Raw genomic sequence first — 23,584 nt, 5'->3', positions numbered from 1 at the left:
GTGACGGTGAAACCACCTCGAGCTTTTGATGAAATCCTTCAGTGTTTGGGGTCCAGAGCCCTGAGTCCTGCCTCTACATCTCCACCATATTGGAGTCTCTTTTTAATAAAGTTTATAATTGGAAAGGAGAAGATGAGGCACAAACTCAATCTGAATTGCTCACAGTAGGGAAATCCCCTGTGGGGCGTATTGATTTGTTGCAAAGAGTCTGATACAGCTGCTCCAAAACAGAGGGGAGAGAAAAAAACAATCATATCACGCGTCTAAGAGGCTTTTGATTTTAAGTTTATGAATGTGATTATCTGACACAAACAAGGCACCACAGAGAGAGACCTCATGTTTATTTTTATAATCATCACCCTGAGCTAATGTCGTTATATTGAATTTCTTATCTCCCCGAAACACTTCCGCAAAACAGATTTACAAATTGGTAACAAACAGCCCTGTCATTTGTGGCACGGAGACAGATTGGCTGCGTGATTGGACATTGATAGAAGTGCAAGTGTTCAGCGGCCATGCTCAGAGAGTCAAATATGTGGAGATTATATTTTTATCGGGAAGTTTAGCTCAAGGGGAAATGCTTCTCAAACACATTAAGGCGTTAGCAGGCGTGACGGAGATAAGGGTGACAGGTAGACCGCTGTGCTGTTATGACCTTGGAGTGTAGTACAGATGAGATATAGAGGGTCGTGAAGTTTGTAAGAGCGTTGGATGGAACAAATGAGACGCGTTTGTAACAAAGAAACACATAATATCTGGGCAATATAGAAAGAAAGGTTTTGTTTGTCGGACTAACATTGACCTGTATTATTATTTGTGCCCACTCACAGGAATCAGCGACACATGTCAGTTCTGAGGCATTTTGAGCTTTTCACAGATTGTTAGTGTAGTCTCCAAGCTTTCCAACAATGTGTAACACATAGAAATCTGATAATATTTGGACACTTAGCGGCAAGCTGAATTTATTAAATAAAAAAAAAGGCCTCCAAAGTTTAGGGTAGTTCTCACTTCTCTCTGCTGCTCGAGTGACAATAGGCTCATTTACATCTCATTTAGATAAGCCATACCCACTCCCGTGAAGCTGTAAAGCACAGGGGAGAGAAAAGACAAAAAGCAAGAAAAATGTGCCATCAAAGAAAAAAAAAAAAAGGTTTGCAAACAAGTAATATATAAATAAATATCTCTTGCATAAATTCACTTCGCATTGAGCCGACCTTACAGCAACTAGCAACACAATGACAACTAGCAACATTATCCCAACACACACACAGTGCTGTGCATGCTTACAGCCAGGAAGGCCAGTCGCACTGGAAAAGTTAGCCTGGAAAAGTTCACTGCTTTCACGCAGAAAAACGAACTTCTGTAGTAGCATTCCAGCATTAGCATTCGGCTATTCAGAGCGTTAGCAACAGCAGCCGTCCTGCTTGAGACGCACGGGAAGTGTTGCGTAATCATGAAGTCACACACACACACAATGACACGCCCCCACGGCATGCGCTATTTCTCCGACTCTTTACACCCTGAGATTTGACGCTTTTAAATATACCAATACTGCTGTCTAAAACATGGTGAAGCTTCTTCGTGATTTCAATTAAAAGATTCTGCAAAAAAGCGAAAATCACCAATAAAAAAAAAAAAAAGCTTCTTTCTCGATTTGTGGGAAACTGAGTCAGCCGACGTGTGTCCCTGGTTCTCGCGACGGGGCACATATCATTACTCTCCCATAGAATAAAAAGGATTATGATTACCACAACCACTACTACTTACAGGATGAGGGTCCGACTGGCAGGCAATATATTGTCTTGCGGCGATGCAAATTTTCGGAGCACATGCACTAAATGAGCTGCTTATCTATCTATTGCCTATATTGCTCTGAATCTAACAGCACGTTCTCGATGCTCCGTATAATCACATCTGCAGCCATTCACAGCTTATTGTACATCATTAGCCCTGCGTAATTCATTGCACACACAGCTGAACTGAATGTGCTGGTTATCAGTGAACCAAACAAATAGATTTCCACTGCACGAATACGCTGCTGTCTTTCCCTCATCGAGAAATAATGGATTTTGCCTACAGCCTGCGGAGAGCGACAATAAGACCATCTGTGAGCGATATGGAGCAGTGGTTCTCAAACTGTGGCGTGAGTACTGGCTGTGCGACAATTTAATTTTACAGTTGAAGATCAATGCTTCATTTGGATCCGTGGTTCCCTTTCACCCTGAAGCACTTCTCCACTTTTTACTTTATCTGCACCTGCTTCTTCAGAATCATGTGGAGTTTGTTATGTTCAATTTAGATGTTTTTTTGTCACTTTAAGCGGATGTTTTAGAGGCAGACCCCCAGTTTCATTTGTTTGTGGCACATCCTGTAAGTGGAGCTAGGCCATGTTAAGTCCTGATTTGCTAGACCTGTTCAAGTGTAGAAGTTTTGTCTTACTCAGTGCCTCACTTAGTTGTTTATTTTATTTGTCTGGGGTGTTTCTTGATGTTAGAGGTTTGTGAATCCCTGAAGTATAGACACTGAAAATCAGCGGCTGTGATGCAGAGGGCTGAAGTTTTTTCGCTGATAGATCCTTGTGGAGTTGTTAGATTTAGATGTGTTCAGAGCCGTCGGCGAAGGCCAGAGAGGAGCCTGATGGATGTGTGGCCGGAGGCAGAAGCTGTTTGAAAGAGCATTATTCAACCCCTGCTACAACAGTGGGCTGAAGTGGCTTAACCGAGGAGTGGACTATCTACTCCTGTAAACTTCTTTATTGACAGGCCGGGTTTGTATCATCGAACTTATGCGGCATGTGAAAGTGGACATATCATGCACTGAGGCTTAAAAACATTGTTTGGGGTATCTCGATATTGATATTTCACATTTTGAAATAATGTATGTGAATTATAGAAAGTGAGAAGTGAGGGACTGGGCTGATCAGGATTTAAATGGAGCATCCGCTGCAGCCAGTATAGTCAGAATGAAACGTTGTAAAGAACGTATTCTTTCATCAGACAGCGTGCTTGACATTGACAGTGTGATTTGAAGGAATTTATTTTGTACATCTTAATACTTTCAAAATTGAAAAGCAAAATTCTTATTTGAATAGAGAAATTTGCTTGAGAGCTTCTGTGATTTCTATCGCAGTCCTACATGATCTAAAGCTTACCTACATCTTAATGCATCCTAAATCAAACTTTGCGATGATTTTCCAACTTATATTGTAGAGGTTTGGTTTCATAATTAGCTATGAGGTTAGCGATGGGTTCATTCTATTCAACAAGCTAAAGTTACTTTTTGTTTATTAGTTGCAGCAATTTCCTTGGCTACTGGGCCTAAAATGAATTAACGTTATTATCATGCTTTGTCACAAAAACAGAGAAATCCTGCATTCAAACTAAAGGTTTATACATTTTGCGCATATAGAACAGGCTCATTAAAAAGACTGCCGCCAGTGCAGCATTGGATAGTAATTGTGCACATTTATCTAAGTAGTTAATGTTGCCGAACTTGGAGAAACACAGCTCCGGAATCTGCTGATTATCCTTGGTGAGTTTTCCGCCTCATTTTTTCCCCTGGATGCTACATTTATTCAGCTCGACATCTTCCATTTAGTGATCAATACGTGTCTGTGCCCAGGACTGACTGAGGGAATGACCGTCAGTCAAGCGGTAATCCTTCAGGACGAGAGACCACTTTAAAAGGCAGCGGGAAGGAAAAAAACAAACTTTAACCCACAGCAGTTTCACTTTAGACCAATATAACTTGTGAATTAGGGAATTCTTTGGACGTTTGGGTTGAATTTATCAAAATGTATATTTGTATCCGTAACTATTTTATTGTCACCTATTTCCCTTGGCATCAGAGATAATATCCTTGAAGAATTTTGCTTTAGCCTTTCGCAGAGAGTGACTTTATTTCTTAAGGGTGTGGAGTGAGACCTGATTTTAATGATCAGATAGTTGTGCTGTCTATGTTTGGAGGGACAAATGACACATGTTGACACAAGAAGGAAAATCCTCAACAAAAAAGTGGCTTTTTGAAATAGCATTTTGATATTTGTGTGAACCTTTGTCTCAACTATCAAAACTGTAGAATATTCAACAGATAAAGAGTGTTTTAACCATTGCTTTGTGTAAAATTCTTAATAATAGTGTGACTTTTGCTGTGCTGTCACTCCTGCTCCTGAAGGGAGTGTATGGAAGGCCTGTTCTGAACGCGTCTAACAGGCAGAAGAAGACACTGAATGCATTGATACCTGGTCAAAGCCGTATCTTTTAGTATTGATCAGTATCTAAGCATACTTTTTTTTTTACAATCTTAGTCGAGAAACATTGTCCCTCGAGTGCATCCCGGGTCTCGCCTCGGGCCTCTTCCCAATCAGACATGCCTGAAACATCTCTCCAGGTAGACGTCCATGGGGATTCTGATACAGATGCCTGAGCCATCTCAGTTGACTTTCTCTACATGGATAACCTGTTCTCTGAGCTCATTCCGGATGAATGAGCTTTTGACCCTTAAAATGTCAAAAGCTCACTGTGCAAGTTGAGAAGATGCACTGCAGAGGCAATTAAAATTAGTATTAGATATTGACATTATCATCATCATTATTATTCACATAGACCTCAAACTTCTCAAGAGAATCTAACACACACAGATTCACTATAGATTATTCAGAGCTATATTTATTTCAGAAAGGATCGCCTCTGTTTAAAAATGTAATAACAAACAAACGTGCCCTCTTCAAAACTTCCACCCTCTTTTCATTAAAAACAAGTCTTTCATAATTATCAACGTCCCTTGATTGTCCCACCGCTGTGCCCTGAGAGCCACATTATTTAAGTCTCTAGTTCATCCTCTAAAGGACAGCACTAATCTGTGTTGTAGCCACTCATTTAGTTGTGGATAGAATAATACAGGGAACAATTATTCGTGCAATAAGTACCGCAGAGTAGAGCGCATCACTGAGAGGCCCAATGCAGCTCACGCTGTGTTAATTGATTGGGATTGTGGGTATTTTTATTAGACCCTCTGTGGCCTTTCATTTGAACTCACTGAATTTAGATACTTGTTCTTATGCTGTAATTTAAGAACTAAATCAAGACTTTTTGTGTACTCCGGGTAACTGCTAATATATTTCAGTTTAGTCATTTCTTTTTTCCAAATCTAAGCATTTTTCCTAATTTAAATTTTCCCTTAGCCCCCGGCAGTCTGCTGACGTCCGGCGTTTGAACTCAGCGGGACGTTGAATTGTTTGAGCTCGATAACAAAGAAAAAAAGACTTTGTTGATACGACGCGAACAAGGTCGTGCTTGACTGATTTCTGGGTGGCCGGGAATAAGACTGAGGAAGCGCGAGCATGTTAATTTGTTCCCGCTCCATCAGTCAAAGAGGCAACATGGGATTTCAGTGGAAGTGATTGCAGGTGAAGGTGTTTCAAATTTGTAGGACGATCACTCAAGTGATCAGAACATTTCAACTTTTATTTACTTTTCCCTCCAAAAATAGTCACTTCACAGGTGACGAACTATTATTTAGAGCTTTTCACCAATGCAATGTTGTTCTCTCATCAAAAATATACCTGGACCGCACCTTTGAGTAATCGTTGGATCTTCACCAGTGGCTTTTCTGAACCTCTTAACCCCGGCCTTCACCGAGCGCACGATTTTTCCTATACTCAGACTACGCAAGTCGCATCTCAGTCAAATTACGGTGTTGTTTTGCTTGTGAATCAATGCGTTATTACGGCGGCACGCTCTCTGACTGCGCTCACTCACTCTCTGCCGACTTTGCCAAATACAACACCAAAACGGAGCAGTCTGGTGAAGTGGATGTGTAGGAGAGACCTACCGTCTTCCCCCCGTCACCTCCAAGGTGCGAGGGTTTCTCTTCTTTCGTCCCCGCTCAGCTGTCTGTCTCCTGGTGCCCGCCTCGCCTCATGCTCCCCTCATGCATGGCTCCTGCACAGCTGCATGTCTCCCGCCTCCCGGGCGCTGCTCTCATGTTCACGGCCACACTCTCATTTACACTATCTTCTTGTTGTCGCTAGCGGAGTATCAGGACAGTAGTTTGGCGAATAGAAGAGAGTAAAGCGGTTCTCATGAGTGCAGTTACTTTCAGTAACTCTGGTTCTCTGAACGTGCGGGTCTGAGTTCATATTTATCGGGGCGTAGCTTTAGTGTTACAGCTAACCAAATAATGTCTGAGTCTGTGGGTTTGTTGTGTGGAGTGCCTCAAGGGTCCGTTTTAGGTCCCGTCTTATTTTTGTTGTACTTGATCCCTTTGGGAAAGATCATCCAAAGGTTTAGTGATGTTTCTTTCCACTTATTTGCTGACGATATTCAGCTTTACTGTTCCTTTAAACTGTCCGAAATCCAGAAGTTAAACTCTCTGCTCCATTGTCTAGTGGAAATGGCTCAGCGATAACTCTTTGCAGCTCAATGCAGACAAAACGGAAACCTTGGTAATCGCACCTGATGATTCAATTCCAAGGATTAAACAGTTCCTGGGTGACTTAGGCCAGTCTGCGAAACCAAGCCTTCGTAACTTGGGAGTTATTTTTGACAAAGACATGTCATTAGTGCAGCACTGTAAGCAGCTAACCAGGAACTGCTTCTTTCAACTAAGGAAAATTTCTAAACTTAGGAATATGGTCTCACGTAATGATTTGGAGCTGATCATTCATGCATTTGTGTCTTCACGCTTAGACTACTGTAACAGTTTATTTTCATGTCTTAACAAGAAGGAGCTCTCTCGACTGCAATTAGTGCAAAACTCTGCAGCGAGAATTCTGACCCGCACAAACAGGAGGACTCACATTTCTCCTATTTTAAAACAGCTTCATTGGCTGCCAGTGTCCTTTAGGATCAAATTTAAAGTTCTGGTTCTAGCCTTCAGAGCCGTGCATGGTCAGGCTCCTTCTTATGTCAGTGCTCTGGTCCAGCCTTACACCCCTGCGCGGGCTCTGAGGTCTGAGGATCAGAACCTGCTAAAGGTTCCACGTACGAGTTTTCGTACTAGAGGTGACCGATCCTTCCAGGCTGTTGCTCCCAGGCTCTGGAATGATCTTCCGCCCTCTTTGCGCTCTATTGACTCTGTTGATTCTTTCAAAAGTGTCCTTAAGACACATTTATTTGTCCAAGCTTTTAATTAGCTACTTTTGGGCTGCTATGATTTCTGTGTTGTTTTGACCCCTTTTTTATATTGTATGTAATTTCTGCTTTTAACTGTGTTGTGAAGCACTTTGTGGCCTTTGCCTGTGAAAGGTGCTATATAAATAAAGATTACTTACTTACTACTTACTTACTAAAACAAATTACTGTCAGGCTAATTATCAGTGGTAAGACAGAAATATCCGTCAGGTGCAGGTTTAAGTTTGTTTTAAATCAACAGTCAGGGACCAGAGGTGAGACAATGTGACCATTTGACATTTACCATTTTAAAAAGTGGGAAAAATAGACTAACGTCATCCTAAATCCCAGTCTGACAGTGGCTTAGTGGTTAGTGGTTCTCACACAGTGGGGCAAGGCCAGAATTAAGGCTGGTACGTTCCCCTTCTGCCCTGCACTACTGCACAGTGGAACGGTTTTTGACCGTAAATAGGTTTGTTCTTCGTCAAAGAGCCATGGGATTCAAACTGTAGGGCCCCCGTGTGGATTTTTGCTTAGGGCCCCAGATGGGCAAGGACCGGGTCTGAGTTCAGCTTTACCCTAATCTAAAAGCTTCTCGACTGGAGCTGTGTCTCGTTGTCATGGCGTTTATGTCACATTTTTGAAGCATTTTTGTCATGTTTTCATCGCTCTTTTCCTTTTGTTGCACTTTCATCTTTGTTTTTGTCGCTATTTTGATGTTCTTTCAAGAAGCGATCGGATTTTAGGCTGAGGTGGGGGTTAAGAGGTTAACAGTGCGGCTGGGGTATTTTGTTTTAGCTGTTATAGATCAATATTTCATTTTCTAACTAACACAGTGTAAGATAGAGATAACGATTTGTTTAAGAGCATTCCAAATTCCTGAACAAAGCATCTCCTCTTAAATATTTACATTATCCTATCAAATTGAGTAACTATAATAAAAATGTTATGTGCACTTAAAGTATTCCTGGACAGTAAAGAACAGGTGTAAAAACATGATCTTTCTGCTGTGACTAGAGCTTTTGTTCCTCTGTATGATTAAGTGTATGACAAATGTGTCGCGGGCAATGGTCCACCGTCTAATTAAAAGCTATTAAAGGCAATCGTACCAGCTATTGACTGGACAAAGGAGAAACTCAAACGGACAAAGATGCGTCTTTATTAAGTGGTTGGCTTTTACATTGCATTAGTGTGACATTTAAAAACACCGGATTGCGGCTGGCAAATGGAACAACCCATTTGGAAGCTAGTTTGTGAGTTTGACCTTTCTGTTAATGCAGTCGTGAGTCACTTTACTTGCCGCTGCCAAAACTGTTCTTAAACTGGGAGCATCAGGTAGGTAGAAGGAGGTAGAGCATTTTTCAGTTCAGTTCAGTTTATTATGCGCAGTACAAGCTTTGCAGTGAGTAATACACATTCAACTGAAAGATACAACTTGTACCTCATTTTATACACAACGTACTTTTCTGATTCTCAAGGTGTAATAATTTAGTTTACTTTAGATCTATTTTAGGTTTTGGCTTCATCTTGATCCAGGCCCAGTGGTATTTGGAAGGTGAACAATTTCACAAGCGGGTACTTGGTATGAAAGTTTGAAAACAGTAAAGTACACTAAGTCAACCCTTTAAAGCAGTGGTGTACAAACTTTTTTCATGGGGGACCGCATATTGAAGCGTACACGGGGTGAAGGGCCATAGATCGGTGGTCAGTGCCGCGAAACCTTTGACTAGTAGAGGTTTAAATTGTGCCCCATACCTTTATTTATGCTTAAAGGAGCTATATCATGCTATTTTAGCCATTCCAAAGTTAAGTATAGGCATTTATATGATATATTGTACCTCTACCATTATGGAGCACTCATTTTTGTGATAAATATAAGTGTTTTCTGGAGGTATTTTTCAAACCCGGAAGACACAACGCTTCGATTCAGTTAACTCCGCCCCCTCTCTCCGCGCATACAACTTTACCGTAATATAAATAAACAGCAATAAGTGAAGTCACTTCACAATGCAGTTATACGGAGTTGACATCTGCAACACAGCTTCATAAATGGCTAACACACATGCTAATATGCTAACACACAAGCTAACCCGCGTTTGGACTGACTCACCCTCTGCTCCATCGCTGTTTACATTATGGGACTCGCGTTGGTTATAAAAGTTAATCCACTTTGGTTCTGGTGAAGGTTCCCCAAACATCCATCAGAGACAGTCACAGAAAAACACCATTTTGGCTGATAGTCGCTGAATCCCGGAGAAAAAAACAGCTGAGTGGCCTCTTCTTGAAAAAGGTTGAATATAAACTCCTCGTCCTACTAGCCAAACGCGCTTCTTTTTCTCCGTGACATTATCGTTAGTTAAGAATGAAAAACAGGTGTCCAGAGTAGGTAACGAGCTCCATCTTCACAGCTGCAGCGCAAACATGACTGATCTGTTCTGACGCGATGTGTTTGTTTTGGCCACAGATGACCTGGAAGCACTTCGGGCACATCCTTTTTTGCTTTTTTTTTTTTTTTTTTTTTTTTTTTTACTCTTTGTTTCTTTCTTACGACAGAACTAATGAAAACGCTGTTTTACAAATTAAAATCAGGCCGTAAGCATAGAATTAAGACATTACATTACAGACGTCGAGCACTTCCGTTCCGCTGTTACGACACAACTGAACACTCAGTCGTTCACGAGGAGAGGGAGGAGCAGCTGCTCAGAGAGCAGGATTCAGGAGGATTACTGAGAGCTGCGTGAATGAAGCCACAAACCACTCTGGGGGTGTTTTTGATGAGGAAATAGCATAACAACATGGCTAAAAGCACCAAAAAGTCGATTTTGCATGATATAGGACCTTTAAAAACTTCATGCCAGCTCTGTCTCACAATCAAATATTAGTTGTTAGGTTAGAATTGTGTAGAATTATTACATTTCAAATAAAAAGGACCATCTCTGGTGATATGTACTGATTCAGCAAGGCAGAGGGCCACCACAAATTGGTCTGGGGGCCGCATTTGGCCCCCGTGCTGCACTTTGGACACCCCTGCTTTAAAAGAACAGGCCACTGTTTTTTCCATACTGAGATATGTTCTTACCTGAGTTTAGACGAGTTGATGAGTACCTGTCTGGTCTTTGTGCGTGCCCTCAGTCACGCAAAAAAACAAAAATGTTGTTAGTGTAGTAGTTAGTAGTTAGAGGATAACATTAAATCACTATTTCTCATACTGGGTCAGGTTGTACAGTCGTACTATCTCTGTCATAGCCTTGACTGTAGTGTTCAGGCGCCACTCTCAGCCACTGAATGCTTGCGTATCAGTATGACGCTCTGAGAGGGTATTTATCCCATTTCTGTGGAAGCATAGACAGACTTCAATGGTAGAACGAGCGCAATGTCTCGAGTTCATGTCTCCGGGTCCCGCACCGATGGTAAATAAACTTCTCCTGTAATAAGACATCCAGACTGCTGCCTGTTTTTCCTCTATCCTCTCGAACACCATTGTTAATTCTCTAAAAGTTAGCATTTAGCCTCTCCTCCTCTCCTCTATGGACCCAAACAGGGGTGAAGTTAGAAGCGACCAAGCTTGGATCATGTAACCCACGTAACCGTATTTAAATAGGGAAAATGTGGAAGAGCTTGGTCGCTAGGCTAAATGCTAGCCACATCTTTGGTCTTTTTGGACTGAGGGCACGCACAAAGACAGGTGCGCGTCAACTCGTCTAAGCTCAGGTAAGAACATATCTCAGTATGGAAAAACGGTGGCCTGTTCCTTTAATACTTTTGATTCGTAGATTCCTTTTCTACTAAAATATCATTGTCCCTGTTGGCGGTCTAATTTCAATGCTGTCCTCTTGTACTGCTGCAGTAACAATGTAATCTGCCTGCTGTGAGACACTAATAAAGAATTTTATTTTATCTCGTCCATATCTTAGCTATTCACACATCCATCTGTTGTGTGTTGCAGCTTCACTGAGTTCCTGGAGCCGTTTGAGAGAGTGATCCAGCCGGAGGAGCTGTGGCTGTACAAAAACCCTCTGGTGGAGTCGGACCATATCCCCAAGAGAGTCATGTTTGTGAGTATTCGCTTCTGCTCATCTGCCTGTATTCCTCTCCTGTCATCATAGCACATTAAATTCCGCCTGTGAATACTTAAAAGCGTGGTTGTTGTGGTTGGCACGAGGCACGTCTTCAGGATAATGCCGGTCATCTGCGTAAAGCTACGATCAATCACGTGAGCCTCTAATAATGGACTGAGCAGCATATGCTATGAAACCACCAAACAAACCATATGGAACCATCTGCTTATCATCCTATTTCTTTGATCATCACCAAAATATGAATATAATTTATGAATATAATTTGTGAATGAGAAACGTATACAGTACATTTAGAGCTGGGACAATCTGCTCTTATCACAATACACACAAGCAAATACGATTCACTTTACGATATCAGCATATGACGAATCACAAGGTGCTGAATAGCATGTAAACTTGAAAACAGCATGTAGCTATATCTGTGGGCATGTTGCAGCTAATTTACCATATGAAATGCCTGCAGTACAGCATTAGGACCCCAAATCTGATATATAAATAAGAGAATACTGTGAGGCTGTGTGAGGTTAATGACTGCTGATCCACTGCTGCTTGGTAAATGACCCCCAATAAGGATTACAATTTAATATTTCTCAACATTACCCTGAATAGAAAGCACAATGTCTAAAAGTTATGAACAAAATGTTTATCTGAACTATTTTGAAAAGCATTTAAAAGTAGACGTGAGGTGCTGCTCTCTCCTGTTCTGACAGAATTCTATCACTTTTGACCAATATTGACAGAGACAGCAGTGGAGGTCCAAAAAAAGATGTGAAAAAAGATGTGTAAAAGATGTGTTATGCCGATGCATTTAGTTTTATTTCAAATCAGTGGCAATGCTTTGTGAAGTTGATTTTTCTAGGCCAGAATGTGGAGCAGTAGGACTAAATTGCAATTATTGTTTTCCCATCTCTTGTCCTCCACTTTCCACACTTCGTGGGTAACTGTACTTGACATATTTGATATACCTATTCAATTTCCCAGGTGGTCTTCTCTGTAAGCGCAAAGATACAAAGAGTTATACAAAAGGTGTGTGAAAGGAATTTAACAAACACTGCACTGGGAAGAATGTCAAACTCAGGGGGCGAAGGGAGGCGCAGAAAAGTTTCATGGTTCTATCTTATTATTTTCGACAGTTGGTTCTGAAGGCCAGTGCTGCTTTATCCACAGTGTAGATGTTTTCTGGTGGGCTCATGTGGGCGGTGCAGGGTGAGAGTGAATATGGATGGACTGAAATGTTTTTGGCACAGTGCAAACACGGAGAAAACCGCCTTAATAACCTGAAGGTAAACACTTGGGCCTCTCTGGAGTGTCTGAGGCTTTTTTTCTATAGCAATCAGTGTTGTTTACGACTGAGAAAAGATCATTACTGAAGTTGAAGATGATGTTTGGGCTCCATGGCGCACCATTTAGAAAGCCTAAAACCATTATGTAAATACAGTATCATACTTGCTATTCAAACGCAAGGCTAAACAATATGAGGCAGGGTGCTGGTTATAATACTCCCAGAGGTGGGAGACTGCACACAACAATCAAACTTTTTCTCAGCTTGGATACTTTCATCTGCGTTTGTTTATCCAAAAATATATTGGTCTTTATGCAACATTGAATTTTCTGTCATCTGTCTTGGATGAGGGCTTTCTGTGTGCAGTTCCTTGTATCTCATGTCATCCAAGGAGTACTTCCGTTTTCTTCACCCTAAAACATGAACAATAGGCTAATCCTTTAGATCTCTAATCAAGATCTGGAGAAGTGTCCCTGTGGGTTCTTCACAGCAGTCACCGCACTGCTCCATAACAGGATGTCCCATTGAAGGATGGGTCAAATGCTAAGGTCAAATCAATGGGTGAGGAAAACCCAACGCTTTGGTCCTCATGGCAGGGAGCTGACATTGCTGTAATACCACCCCCTGGAGGCCAGGGGCGCCTCCAAAAGACACTTGGTAAACAGGATTCCATTGGTGACGTTACACCTCCCTAGCACTGCTTAAAAGCCTGGCTCCGAAGAGTTTTTCTTTTTCTAAAAATGGCTATGACCCATATGACAACGCTGGGCTAGGTGTCATATTTTCAACCACTGGTTTTTGTACATCAGCGCTAAAAAGTGGAAGCCTCAGCCTATGATTGACAGGCTCTGAAGTACTGTGGAGGCTCGTAGTGGGGCGGGGCTTCCTGCCCTCTTGCCCTTTTAAGGAACAAGCTTCGTATGAGGAGATTGAGCAGCCATGTTAATTTCACAGGCCACTTGGGATCATTACTATTGGGCTGAATGGAACACCGGTTATCTCTTCTATCTCTTCTCTTCGATGCAGACGGCAATGCAGCATACTAGCGAGGGAAGTCTGTTTTGGAAATCTTTCCTTTTGCACTGTCTTTAGATGCATATTTAGCACATACATATAAAGTCAAAAGTGGGTCGCTAAGAATGATTTTACAAAGCAAATTGTCCACTAGAAGTAAAAAAAAAAGCACACACTTGAAGTGAGCTGTTAGCTTATAACATTAGGACTGTGGTCGCTAGCCTTCGCTGTTATTTATGTAACTGGAACTTTGCACCTCTCCATGCCTCTGTATCTTTATTGAGCAGCAAATACATCACGGCATTTGTTAAAGCTATGGTGGAGCAATAGGTGAACAAGTTTTTCTTTTTCCTCTTAGTTTTCCTCCGATGCCATTTGTGGCTGTTCCTTAGATACCGCTTGTATCCATATCCTTCTGAAGTGTATCTTAAGCGTTATCTGAAGTTGTTTTTATACAGCAGGGCTTCGCTGAAATGCCTGGCGAGTAGTTATTCTGATAATGACTTTAGATTTATCGTATTTTCTATGCTTATGGGTAGTTTGCGTCATAGCCTGTTAACAGTGTTTTGTGGGTTGCCGTGTTGGTGGATCCCAGTGTTTTTCTAGATTGGGCTACGCTTTGTCACTAATAAATAGCTTACGTCAGCGTGTCTAGTGTCATGACCTTGATTGAGTTTGGTGCAGCAGCCAACCCACAGCTCCTAAATGGGAATCCTCAGGCGCTCAATGATGGATAGGTTCATTTTTGAAAGTCAGTGTGAGGCCTTATCCCCTTCCCTGCCTCTATGTCTATAAGTGGCATGCAGTGGAGTGCAACTAACTTATAACTCAAAATCGGACACCGCTTGTGAACTCACTCAGCAGATTTCTTACGTCTGAAGTAAGATCATTATGGCCTGATACATGGGTCATTCTGGAGCATCTGTATCTGATTAACCACTCGTTTAAATGTAACACATCATCTTGTCTTTAGCTGTAAATCTATGCTTCTTTGGCGGCTGACATGCCGTGAGTGACTGGTTCTGCTGCTCCTCCTCACACATCAATCACAGCGATATGTGTCCAAACTGAAACGAAGTAGGTGGTCTCACTGCCACTCAATAAGACAGCTGTACTTTACTAGATAACCCAAAAAAAACACCGTGAATATGTCAAGGCATGCAGTAGTGGGAGTGTGGAAAATAGATTGGAACTATGGGTGCAAAAACAACAAATTTCCTATTCCGGCCAGAGCAGTTTTATGAGAATCTGGGACAATATTTTATTTTCTAGTATCATGGAAAACTGCCAGCCTTGTATGCAACCCTGTGACGGACTGTGCACGCAAGCACAATATCAGTCAGTCTCTATTTCAACTTTTTGTGAACGCAATCCAGTTTTACACATTGTAGATTTTTTTTGCTGAGTCAAAATGGAGTCATCATTAGAAGCCAGTATTAGCTTCTTCAGCAAACGACAGTGATTTGGATGTTGGACAGTGTCTTGCTCCTTATGTGCAACAGCTGTACCAAGTTTACCCTGTCCCTTCCATGGATGACGTTTTGTTAGTTTGTTATCCATCGATACAGTGCTGGTCAAAGGTTTGGAAACACTTTTTAATGCTTTGGCTTTTCTTTATTCATCATTATTTACATCATATGACTCTCATTGAAGGCCTTGAATAAACACATGGGATTATGTAGGAAACAAAAAAATATATATATATTTTAAGTTCTTCAAAATGTCCACCTTTTATTCTTGGCATTTTCTCCATGAGCTTCATGGGGCGGTTTCAACAGTCCTGTGAAGTCAAAACCAATTCTGGTGACTATAATGCCATATGTGTTCAGTGAGAATCCACAATGTGCTGTATAACATTTAGCAACAAACAACTAGCAAGATTGAGTGATGATCTGTTATGATTTTGACAGTTGCTGAAATCATATTTCAGATTGATTTTCATGTCTTTTTATGATAGCTATTCTACCTGAAGAATACTTGTATCTAGGTCTATGACATGGATCTGATTTATGAACCAGCCCCTCCCCTGGATATAACTCACAGAGACCCAGATGCAAAGAGCCAGCAGTGAGCGTCCCTTGTGGCTTAGACAGTTATCCTGAAGATACAGCTATTTTGAATACTCCTTAGAGGCATATACAGTAATGTTTACAGAGATACACAGTGACTCAGGCTGACCTTTTTTTCATGTTGGTCTTATGCACAGTGCCTTGGGCCACTGGGTTTATACTATATGCATTAGGAGCTTTTATTGAGTCTACACAGAAATGTTTAATTAGTTCAGCCCAATCCCTAGAGGTTTAAAAAGGTTGGTAGTAAAAAATCTCCCAACAGAATGCAAAGAAGTCACACTGAATTTGCCAATCCATGGGTTCTAAAATACGAGGACCGTTTGCATTGTCAAATATCAATAGAATGAAGGATAAAGAATGACAAAAGTTATATTGTAGTGCATGACCCGACCTTTAGTTTTTTTGTGGTGAGTTTTTTTTTAACCTGGCAATGTACTTCCACCAGCTGTAGTACAATATTTTCTCTACTTCTCCTGTGAGTCCTGTCCCTTCATCCTATGTTTATTTTTTTTTCCATTCCAAAGTTTATTAAAGCAAAGTCAGATCTAAGATAGTTTAGAAAATTGAAATTGAAGAACATAGCACAAACAGTTTTCTCACATTTTATCATACACAAGAGACAGTCTCCTTTATTTTTTCAAATGGATCAATTTGTTTTTCAGGCCGAAGATGAGTTTCTGCAGAATGAGAAGAGGTTATTGACACACTGAGTCAAGAGACCTTTAGCTGTGTGTATGAGTGAAGCATATCATATTACACTGCCACTGTATTGAAGGTGAGGCTGCAAATCTATATAGTTTAGAGTCAATAGAGGACAAGGTAAAACTAAATAAAATACTTCTTATTATTTGTTTTGTTGCTGCTTTGAGCAGGTTAAAGAGTTAAAGGCCCTTATCTTTGCTCACAAATAATTGAAGGAGGGCTTTAAACACATTAATTCATTGTAATGTCAGTAAGTGGTTCAAGACCACTGGGATTTTTTGGTTTGGTAAGAGGTTCATGATATAAAAAAGTTTGATTGCCCCCGGCTTATGTGTTCCAGACTCATAACAACCAAAAGAGCAGCACATCACACAAGAACCAAATTTACATTCAGACATGGAGCCAACCATTTTGCAATAACCCAAGTTCATTTGGCTGACGGTGAGATACTGTAACTGACAATTGCCCCAGGGCTGACTCAGAGACTTACATACTGTACAATCCGCTTTTCACTGTCTCTCACTCCAAGCAATTTAGATTCACCAGCTCCATTTCATCAGACAATTCAGGGATATGCAGGCTTTATTCACACAGCTCATAATTGGCAGATTCCAGGATTGAACTGGTGAACTATTTAGCAGTACACGAGTCTTCATCCCTCACTCCACATCGAGCTTTACATGCATTGGAACTCAAGAACAAGGTAAAGCTAAAAACTGTGCAGTTTTCTTATATTACTGATTTTTAAAATACAAAGGCATACATTTATGAGAGACCGTGTGGACCTAAAACATGTGTGGATCAAATGTTATCATTGCAGGGAATCATTATGCTTTGGACAATAGGTCAAGGGTCAAGTCAAGTAATTATTTGAAAATGCTTATGATGTACATGCTGTTTTAAATCACATGATTTTTTTTTCTATCCAGTGATACGTTACATGCCCATGAGAGTCATAAATGGTCTATAGTCCATATATGGCACTTTTCCATCTACATTTTAATTGTGCTCATGGTTTGAAGGTCAGACTTTGGGGGGGAATGTTTTTTATATCAAATGGACTGAGGTACCAATCACACTTGTATTTACGAGCAAGGTGTGTGTCGAACTTTGGCACAAGGACACAAAATGTCGCCCTATTACAGATCTTCAAACTTAGAGACTTGCATAGGCTGTGTTTTTGTCATTGAGATGCACAAATGGATTGAAAAACAAAATGAGTTTATGATTGGTACAGACCCACCATAACAGAGTGCTCTCCAGGGTAATCCTTTTTACAAAGATGAAATTGAAACCTTTGTTTTTAGGTGCTGAGGCGTTAAATTAGATCAACCATAATTATTCCAAAGGTTTGAATAATTTGTGAGGCGAAACCTAAATCCATGATTAAATAGGGTCAGATTGTCTTCAGATGTCTACAACGAAAAGTCTGTTTGCCTTGTTTAAATGGTCTTTTAAATAATAGATGGGATCATGTCATTCCCAGAGGCACAAGTCATTAACAATTAACCTCAAAAGTGCTGTTTCTCTAATGTGGCTGTAATAACATCTCATTTTGTTGTGTCTTGGTTTCGTTCCAGGCCATTTCCTTCCTCACTCCGCTGGCTGTCATATTCGTGGTGAAGATAATCCAGAGGACAGACAAGACGGAGATCAAAGAGGCGTGTTTAGGTACAGAACCATGAATGACTTTTTTTTTTAATTAAAAGTGGAAACTGGGAGGGACGGGGCGGGAGCTGAAATCAAAGAACAACATAATCAGAAAACAAACGCAGTTTAGATTAAATACATTTATTGTTTCCAACTCGGGAGGTCCGTCTCCTGGTATCAAGTAGCTCCTCAAATGTGCTGTATGTGAGAGTATTTCCTTCAAAGTGGAAGAAAAAAGGACACAACACCATTTCAACAAGCACATTCAGCATTTGTGGCTAAAACAGGTTAACACATGGCTACTTAATGATGCAATCTATCAAATTCAAAAATGCCACTTTTATTATAACCACCCCCTCACATTCTTTTAATGTTATTGGAAAAGCCGCAATTAAATTCCATGCACTACTTTTTCATAACCTCTAAGCTGCAGTCTGGAGTTGGTGGATCAGCTCAGACCACTCACCAGTAATTGCCTTGGACTGCAGATCTAAAGTCCAGTTTTATCCCCATCTATTCCTGACTTTTTCAGGCAGAAAAGAATCTGACTTTGAGACAGGCTTTTAAAGAGAAAGGTCTACATTACACGGTCACTCTACACTGCAGGCCCTGCTGGTCATTGAGGCCTTTGACAGATCATTAGGCAAATCAATGGGTGTTCTGGTCAACAAGATCTGTGTCTAATTGGAATTTCTCCATGATTTGCATAGAGACTGCATAGAGACAGTACAGGTGCTTGGAAAACGAAAAGCTGCAAACCAAATGAATGATAAATCTTCAGAAATGTTTAATATGGATTGCAAACTGAATCTTGATTCTAAAACATAAATGACTAGTCTAATCACCATCACAATATTGTCAGGAAGAATTGCAATCAAAACAAAATAGGCAAATTCATCGCTCACTGCTTCTTACAACACAAGCCGAGGATTATTTTTCTTATTTGTAAATGACAGACACTCATCTCAAATCTCAGGTGAACCCTTCAAATTTTCCCCTCTACTTTCTTTCTTGAGAAAAGGAAATGGGGTTGAAGCACTGTCTACCGGGAGAATATGGTCTAAAAACAAACCAAACAAAATGGGAAAATGTTTTGCGCTTATGCCTTGGGAGCTTTCTGGTCCAATAAGCGTGTACTAGCTTGTTTGTTTCCTTCATCTTTCCTCCCATCAACTTGATCTTCCAGCTAAGTACGTCAAACAACATCTGGGCTAAAGATCCTGGTACAGGAAGAAAACTAATGTTTGTTCAGATGCAATGAAGCCCACCTTTATCTTAACATTATGGCTAACATTATGGCTTCTTTCACATGGTTGGCTTTGCAGCTATAAGTACAGTCTCGCTTGTTGCTCGAGTTGAAGCGTACAGTATACAGCCGGTTTCATACTGTTGGCTCATTGCTTGGTTAAATGTCCTGCGGATCCAGTGCAGCATCACAAACATTAGGAAAGAGGGCAGACCCAATTAAAGAGACACATAGTGAGATGAATCCGGGCGCATCGAGATTACAGGAGTGGAGGACCATTATCGCACACGGAGCAGCACTTCTGAGGGAGCTTTATCGGTGTTCGGCAAAACAACATCATTCAGAGCAACAGAGAGGAAAAGTGTGGTCATTATTCCAACAAGTTTTCTGTGTGATCACGGTTTGAACGAGCAAAATGATGTAAAGATGTGATGAAAGTGAATTTGCTCAGTGCGCAAATTGCACTTTGAGTGAACTACCTGCGCCCATGTTACTGCCTCCCAATAATCACTCCAGATGAAAGAAAAACTAGTGCAAAAACAGAGTTCAAAGCTGTCCCCGAGGGCTAAGAGTGTGAGCTTGTTTATATTCGGTGAAGTGAGATTATGGTTTTAACGCGGCCATGCACAAACCGGCTAAAAGTTCAAATTCTCAAACTGTTAGAGAATAATATTTACATGCCATAATAAGATGCAATGGTGTTCCGCGTCATGACAAATCAAGTTGGAACTTGAGAAAATGGCCCCCAAAAAAAGTCGGTATCGCTTTAGATTAAGGTGAGCTCATTAAGTATTAATAAGCATTAGTGATCATTTTAGGGTTAGGGTGTGGGTTAAAGGATTCCATTCTGAGATATGTTCTTACCTGAGCTTAGACGAGTTGATACGTACCTGTCTGGTGTTTGTGCGTGCCCGTGGAAGAGTTTGGTCGCTTCTAACTTCACCCTGTTTGGAGCCATAGGAATATACTGGGAGAGGCCAAAAGCTAACAACATCTTTGGTCTTTTTGCATGACTGAGGGCATAGAGTTCTTCCATACTGTGATATGTTCTTACCTGAGCTTAGACGAGTTGATACGTACCTGTCTGGTCTTTTGTGCGTGCCTGTGGAAGAGTTTGGTAGCTTCCAACTTCACCCCCGTTTGGAGCCATTGGAATATGCTGGGAGAGGCTAAATCCCAACAACATCTTTGGTCGTTGTGCGTGACTGAGCGCACACACTAAGACCAGACAAGTACACATCAACTCGTCTAAGCTCAGGTAAGAACATATCTCAGTATGGAAAAATGGTGGCCTGTTCCTTTAAGGTTAGGGTTAGGTTTAGGGTTGGCTATGGATAAATGTATTATTAATGGCCTATTAGTATGCTAACCGATAAGAGTATGATAAGCAGTGTGGATACTTTACAAGCATAATATTAACGCTTATTAGTGCCTTATTAATACTTAACAAGCACACCTTAATATAAAGCGTTACCATAGGGGAAGCCCTCAATATCCTACCATTCATTACAGGCCTGTTATAAGCCGAGATGAAAGTCAGCAGCAAAGAGAAAAAACTACATTTGACACTCCGGAGGTAAACTATAAGTGTTAGGGAAGTTTAAATAGTGTTAAATAGTGCCTTGATTTGACACGGTAAAGTCATTTTAGCTTTGTTGGTACAGCATTGGTGCATTTAAACTCTGACTTATACTTTTAAACCCATTGAAATTACTCAATAAGGTGGATATGTATTCACAGCAACCCAGATCAGATGAGTACTTTTGAAAAACGTTTGCTACGATGAAAAACTCCAAGATACCGGCGAGCTTAGCCTTACAGAAACATAATGAATGAATTTTGGTTTTCCTTGTGAAGAGCTGTCACATGTACTGACATCCTGGTATCAAATCACAGATTGTGAGTGACAATCAGATCCGTAAAACTGACATGTGCTAATTGCAGTCTTTCCTGGTGTGTGATCATCTTTAAATCAGGACTTGTATTTGCCCAAACTTTTGCAGCTCTATTATCTAGCAGTGTTTTGAACTTTAGATGAGATTTTCCACTGTCGGCGCTGGGAGCTGTGCCACCAGTGATTGTTTGATTTTGTTTACAGAGCATGAAAACAATCAGTCAGAATGGGGGGACGCTGTGGCGGTATTGTCTGATGTGTGTGAGTTCAGACGAGCAGAAAAAATACTCGACGCTAAAGGCTTCAAGAGTAGTCGTGTGACAGACGGACTCCTCATCATGGCAGCTTCACTCGAGAAATTATTAACTGTTTTGTAAAAGAATGGTAGCACATAAACTTAATGCGAATGAGAAATATTAGGCAAAACAAAATAGTTTACGCAGCTAACCAAGCAACATTGAAGCGTTAGAAAACATGAGCAGTTAGTATCAACGTTTAACAGTTTCAAACATAGAAGCTAGTGTTAAAAGAAATATCAACATTAAAAAATTAAATAAAACTTGGCAAATCCTGCCTTTAGTCAACATCATCAAACAAAAGTGGCAATAACATCTAAAACCTTTTCAATTTTCTATAACATAAAGAAAAAAGGGAAACGACTCACTATTCTTCGTAGCAAATGTTTTAAAAGGTGATGAGTGTTTGTTCCACTGTAACATGGTATGTGATATTCAGTGTTGCCAGTTCATATCGCCGCTGCTGATAATTTAATAAGAAAGCCGTAACAATTGTAAATACTGTATATATTTTATTTGTATTTTATTTATTTATTTGAGCATACATTTTGCTCAAAAGCAGTGGGCCGAAGCAAGAAGCTCATGAGCGCCCACCCCCAACTCAATATCATAAAACATTTATACAACAAATAATTTCATTAACATCCCGTTTCACTGCTATATTTGCAGCCTTTTCCGTAGACTAAAATAGTTTGACAGTTCTGCTCAAAACAATACTTCTCTCTAACAGACAATAACTAAATTTAAGTCTATAATGACAAAATATGGCCAAAATGATACTGTTTTTTGGAGACAAATACCAATAACAACGTAATTGAATAATTTAATGTACTTAAAGAAGAACTAAGTAGCTTGTTTATCTTAATAAATCCTTTCTGGAGTCCCTCTGGGGGTAATACAAGTGTTAATGGAATGATTGGGGGGTCTTTCATCTCCCCTGGTGTCTCTGGCCAGAAAACCACAATTGCAACTTCGCTGCCTGCAGGTCGGAGGCCTCAATACACACTAATGAAATGGAAGAAGCTAACAGGCTAACGGGTAAAGCTAACTGCGGGCTAACGCCACTTTATGTGTAATTGGGCTCCCTTTGTCTTTTCTGTCAGCGTAGTATTTACTCTCACGGACAAATATTGAATAAAACAAACATAACTCTCTACAACACCTGCAGTGGCGCTTATGGCCTCTAGGGGCATGAGTTACTTTGTTCTGCTTTAAATTGAATTGAACCTACATGTAAACCCCCTGCTATTGTTTTAATAATAATGTATTGCTCTGTGTCCATTGCCTCTTTCTCTTTTGCCTCTGTACCCTTTCACTTGTTTAATTTAGTTGTACATATTATATTAACATTTTTGTAAGTAAATCTAAACAAAGGATATACAGTATTATAGCAGGGTGGAACAAAGGGCCGGCTTAACACCTCCCCACATAATGGAAAACTGGAAAACTGGAAGAAATGTAGATCTGCTGAAGCTTTTTGTGTGAGTTGCAAAACATCTTCAATAACCATTGCTACGATGGAAATCCCTGTTGGACTGAGAAGTCATGCACCCAATCAATTCCCCCTTGTCTACAAACTGTGTCCGGCCAGAATAAGTCACTTGTGCAAAGGTCTCTTCATCAATGGTGCAAATATTTAGACAAACGAGCCAATCAAGAGGCGCCCTGCACTTCGTCGAGCCGTACGTGAGGTCTGCACATCGGAAAGGCTTGATTAGTCATTAGGCCTTTAAGTGTGCGACATTGTGCTTCAGACCAATTACTAATCAGGATCGGGCCGAGTGTGTGGGGGCGTTGGTGATGAGCAGCTCAGACCCCAAACACGGAGGAGTGGTTTGGAGAGAGAACTGTGCCAGGTCTGATTCCTGTGCTGTGTGAGCAGGTGCACCCGTGGTATGTCTCAGTAATTGACAGCTCTGTAAGACGCTCTTCATCAAAGCAGCAGGTTTAATGCCAGGATGGACTCAGGAGCCCCTAATATGAATACACAGCACTATTAAGGCTGACCAAGAAAGGAAAAACAACATTTGAGAAAGCCTTCCAAGTTTTCCCTGGTGATGCAGCAGTACTTTATAATCATCTAAACATTGTTTTCTTTCTTTTCAAACAGTTTAAGAATGCACTGAACAAGAAGTGTCATTTTACACTTAAGACTCTATTAACACATTTTAGGTTTAGGATCAGCTTTTCTTTTCACCTAACTCAACTTGAGAGTTTCGCCATTTCACTTCTATTAT

General features: G+C 40.7%; 1 protein-coding gene across 1 annotated transcript in view; it reads left to right on the top strand.

Moving 5' to 3' along the window:
* The window catches only part of plpp4 (phospholipid phosphatase 4), an 87,568-nt gene that overhangs the window by 44,819 nt on the left and 19,165 nt on the right, over nucleotides 1-23,584 (top strand). The window contains exons 2-3 of the mRNA XM_079559800.1: nucleotides 11,059-11,167; nucleotides 17,842-17,932. Of these exons, the coding sequence (XP_079415926.1) occupies nucleotides 11,059-11,167; nucleotides 17,842-17,932 (200 nt within the window). The remainder of the gene's footprint in view (nucleotides 1-11,058; nucleotides 11,168-17,841; nucleotides 17,933-23,584) is intronic.

Source organism: Gobius niger, assembly GCF_951799975.1.
Source record: "Gobius niger genome assembly, chromosome: 7".
Lineage (NCBI taxonomy): Eukaryota > Metazoa > Chordata > Actinopteri > Gobiiformes > Gobiidae > Gobius > Gobius niger.
Note: the sequence above shows the minus strand (reverse complement) of the source record. Positions and strands in the feature narration are given on the sequence as shown.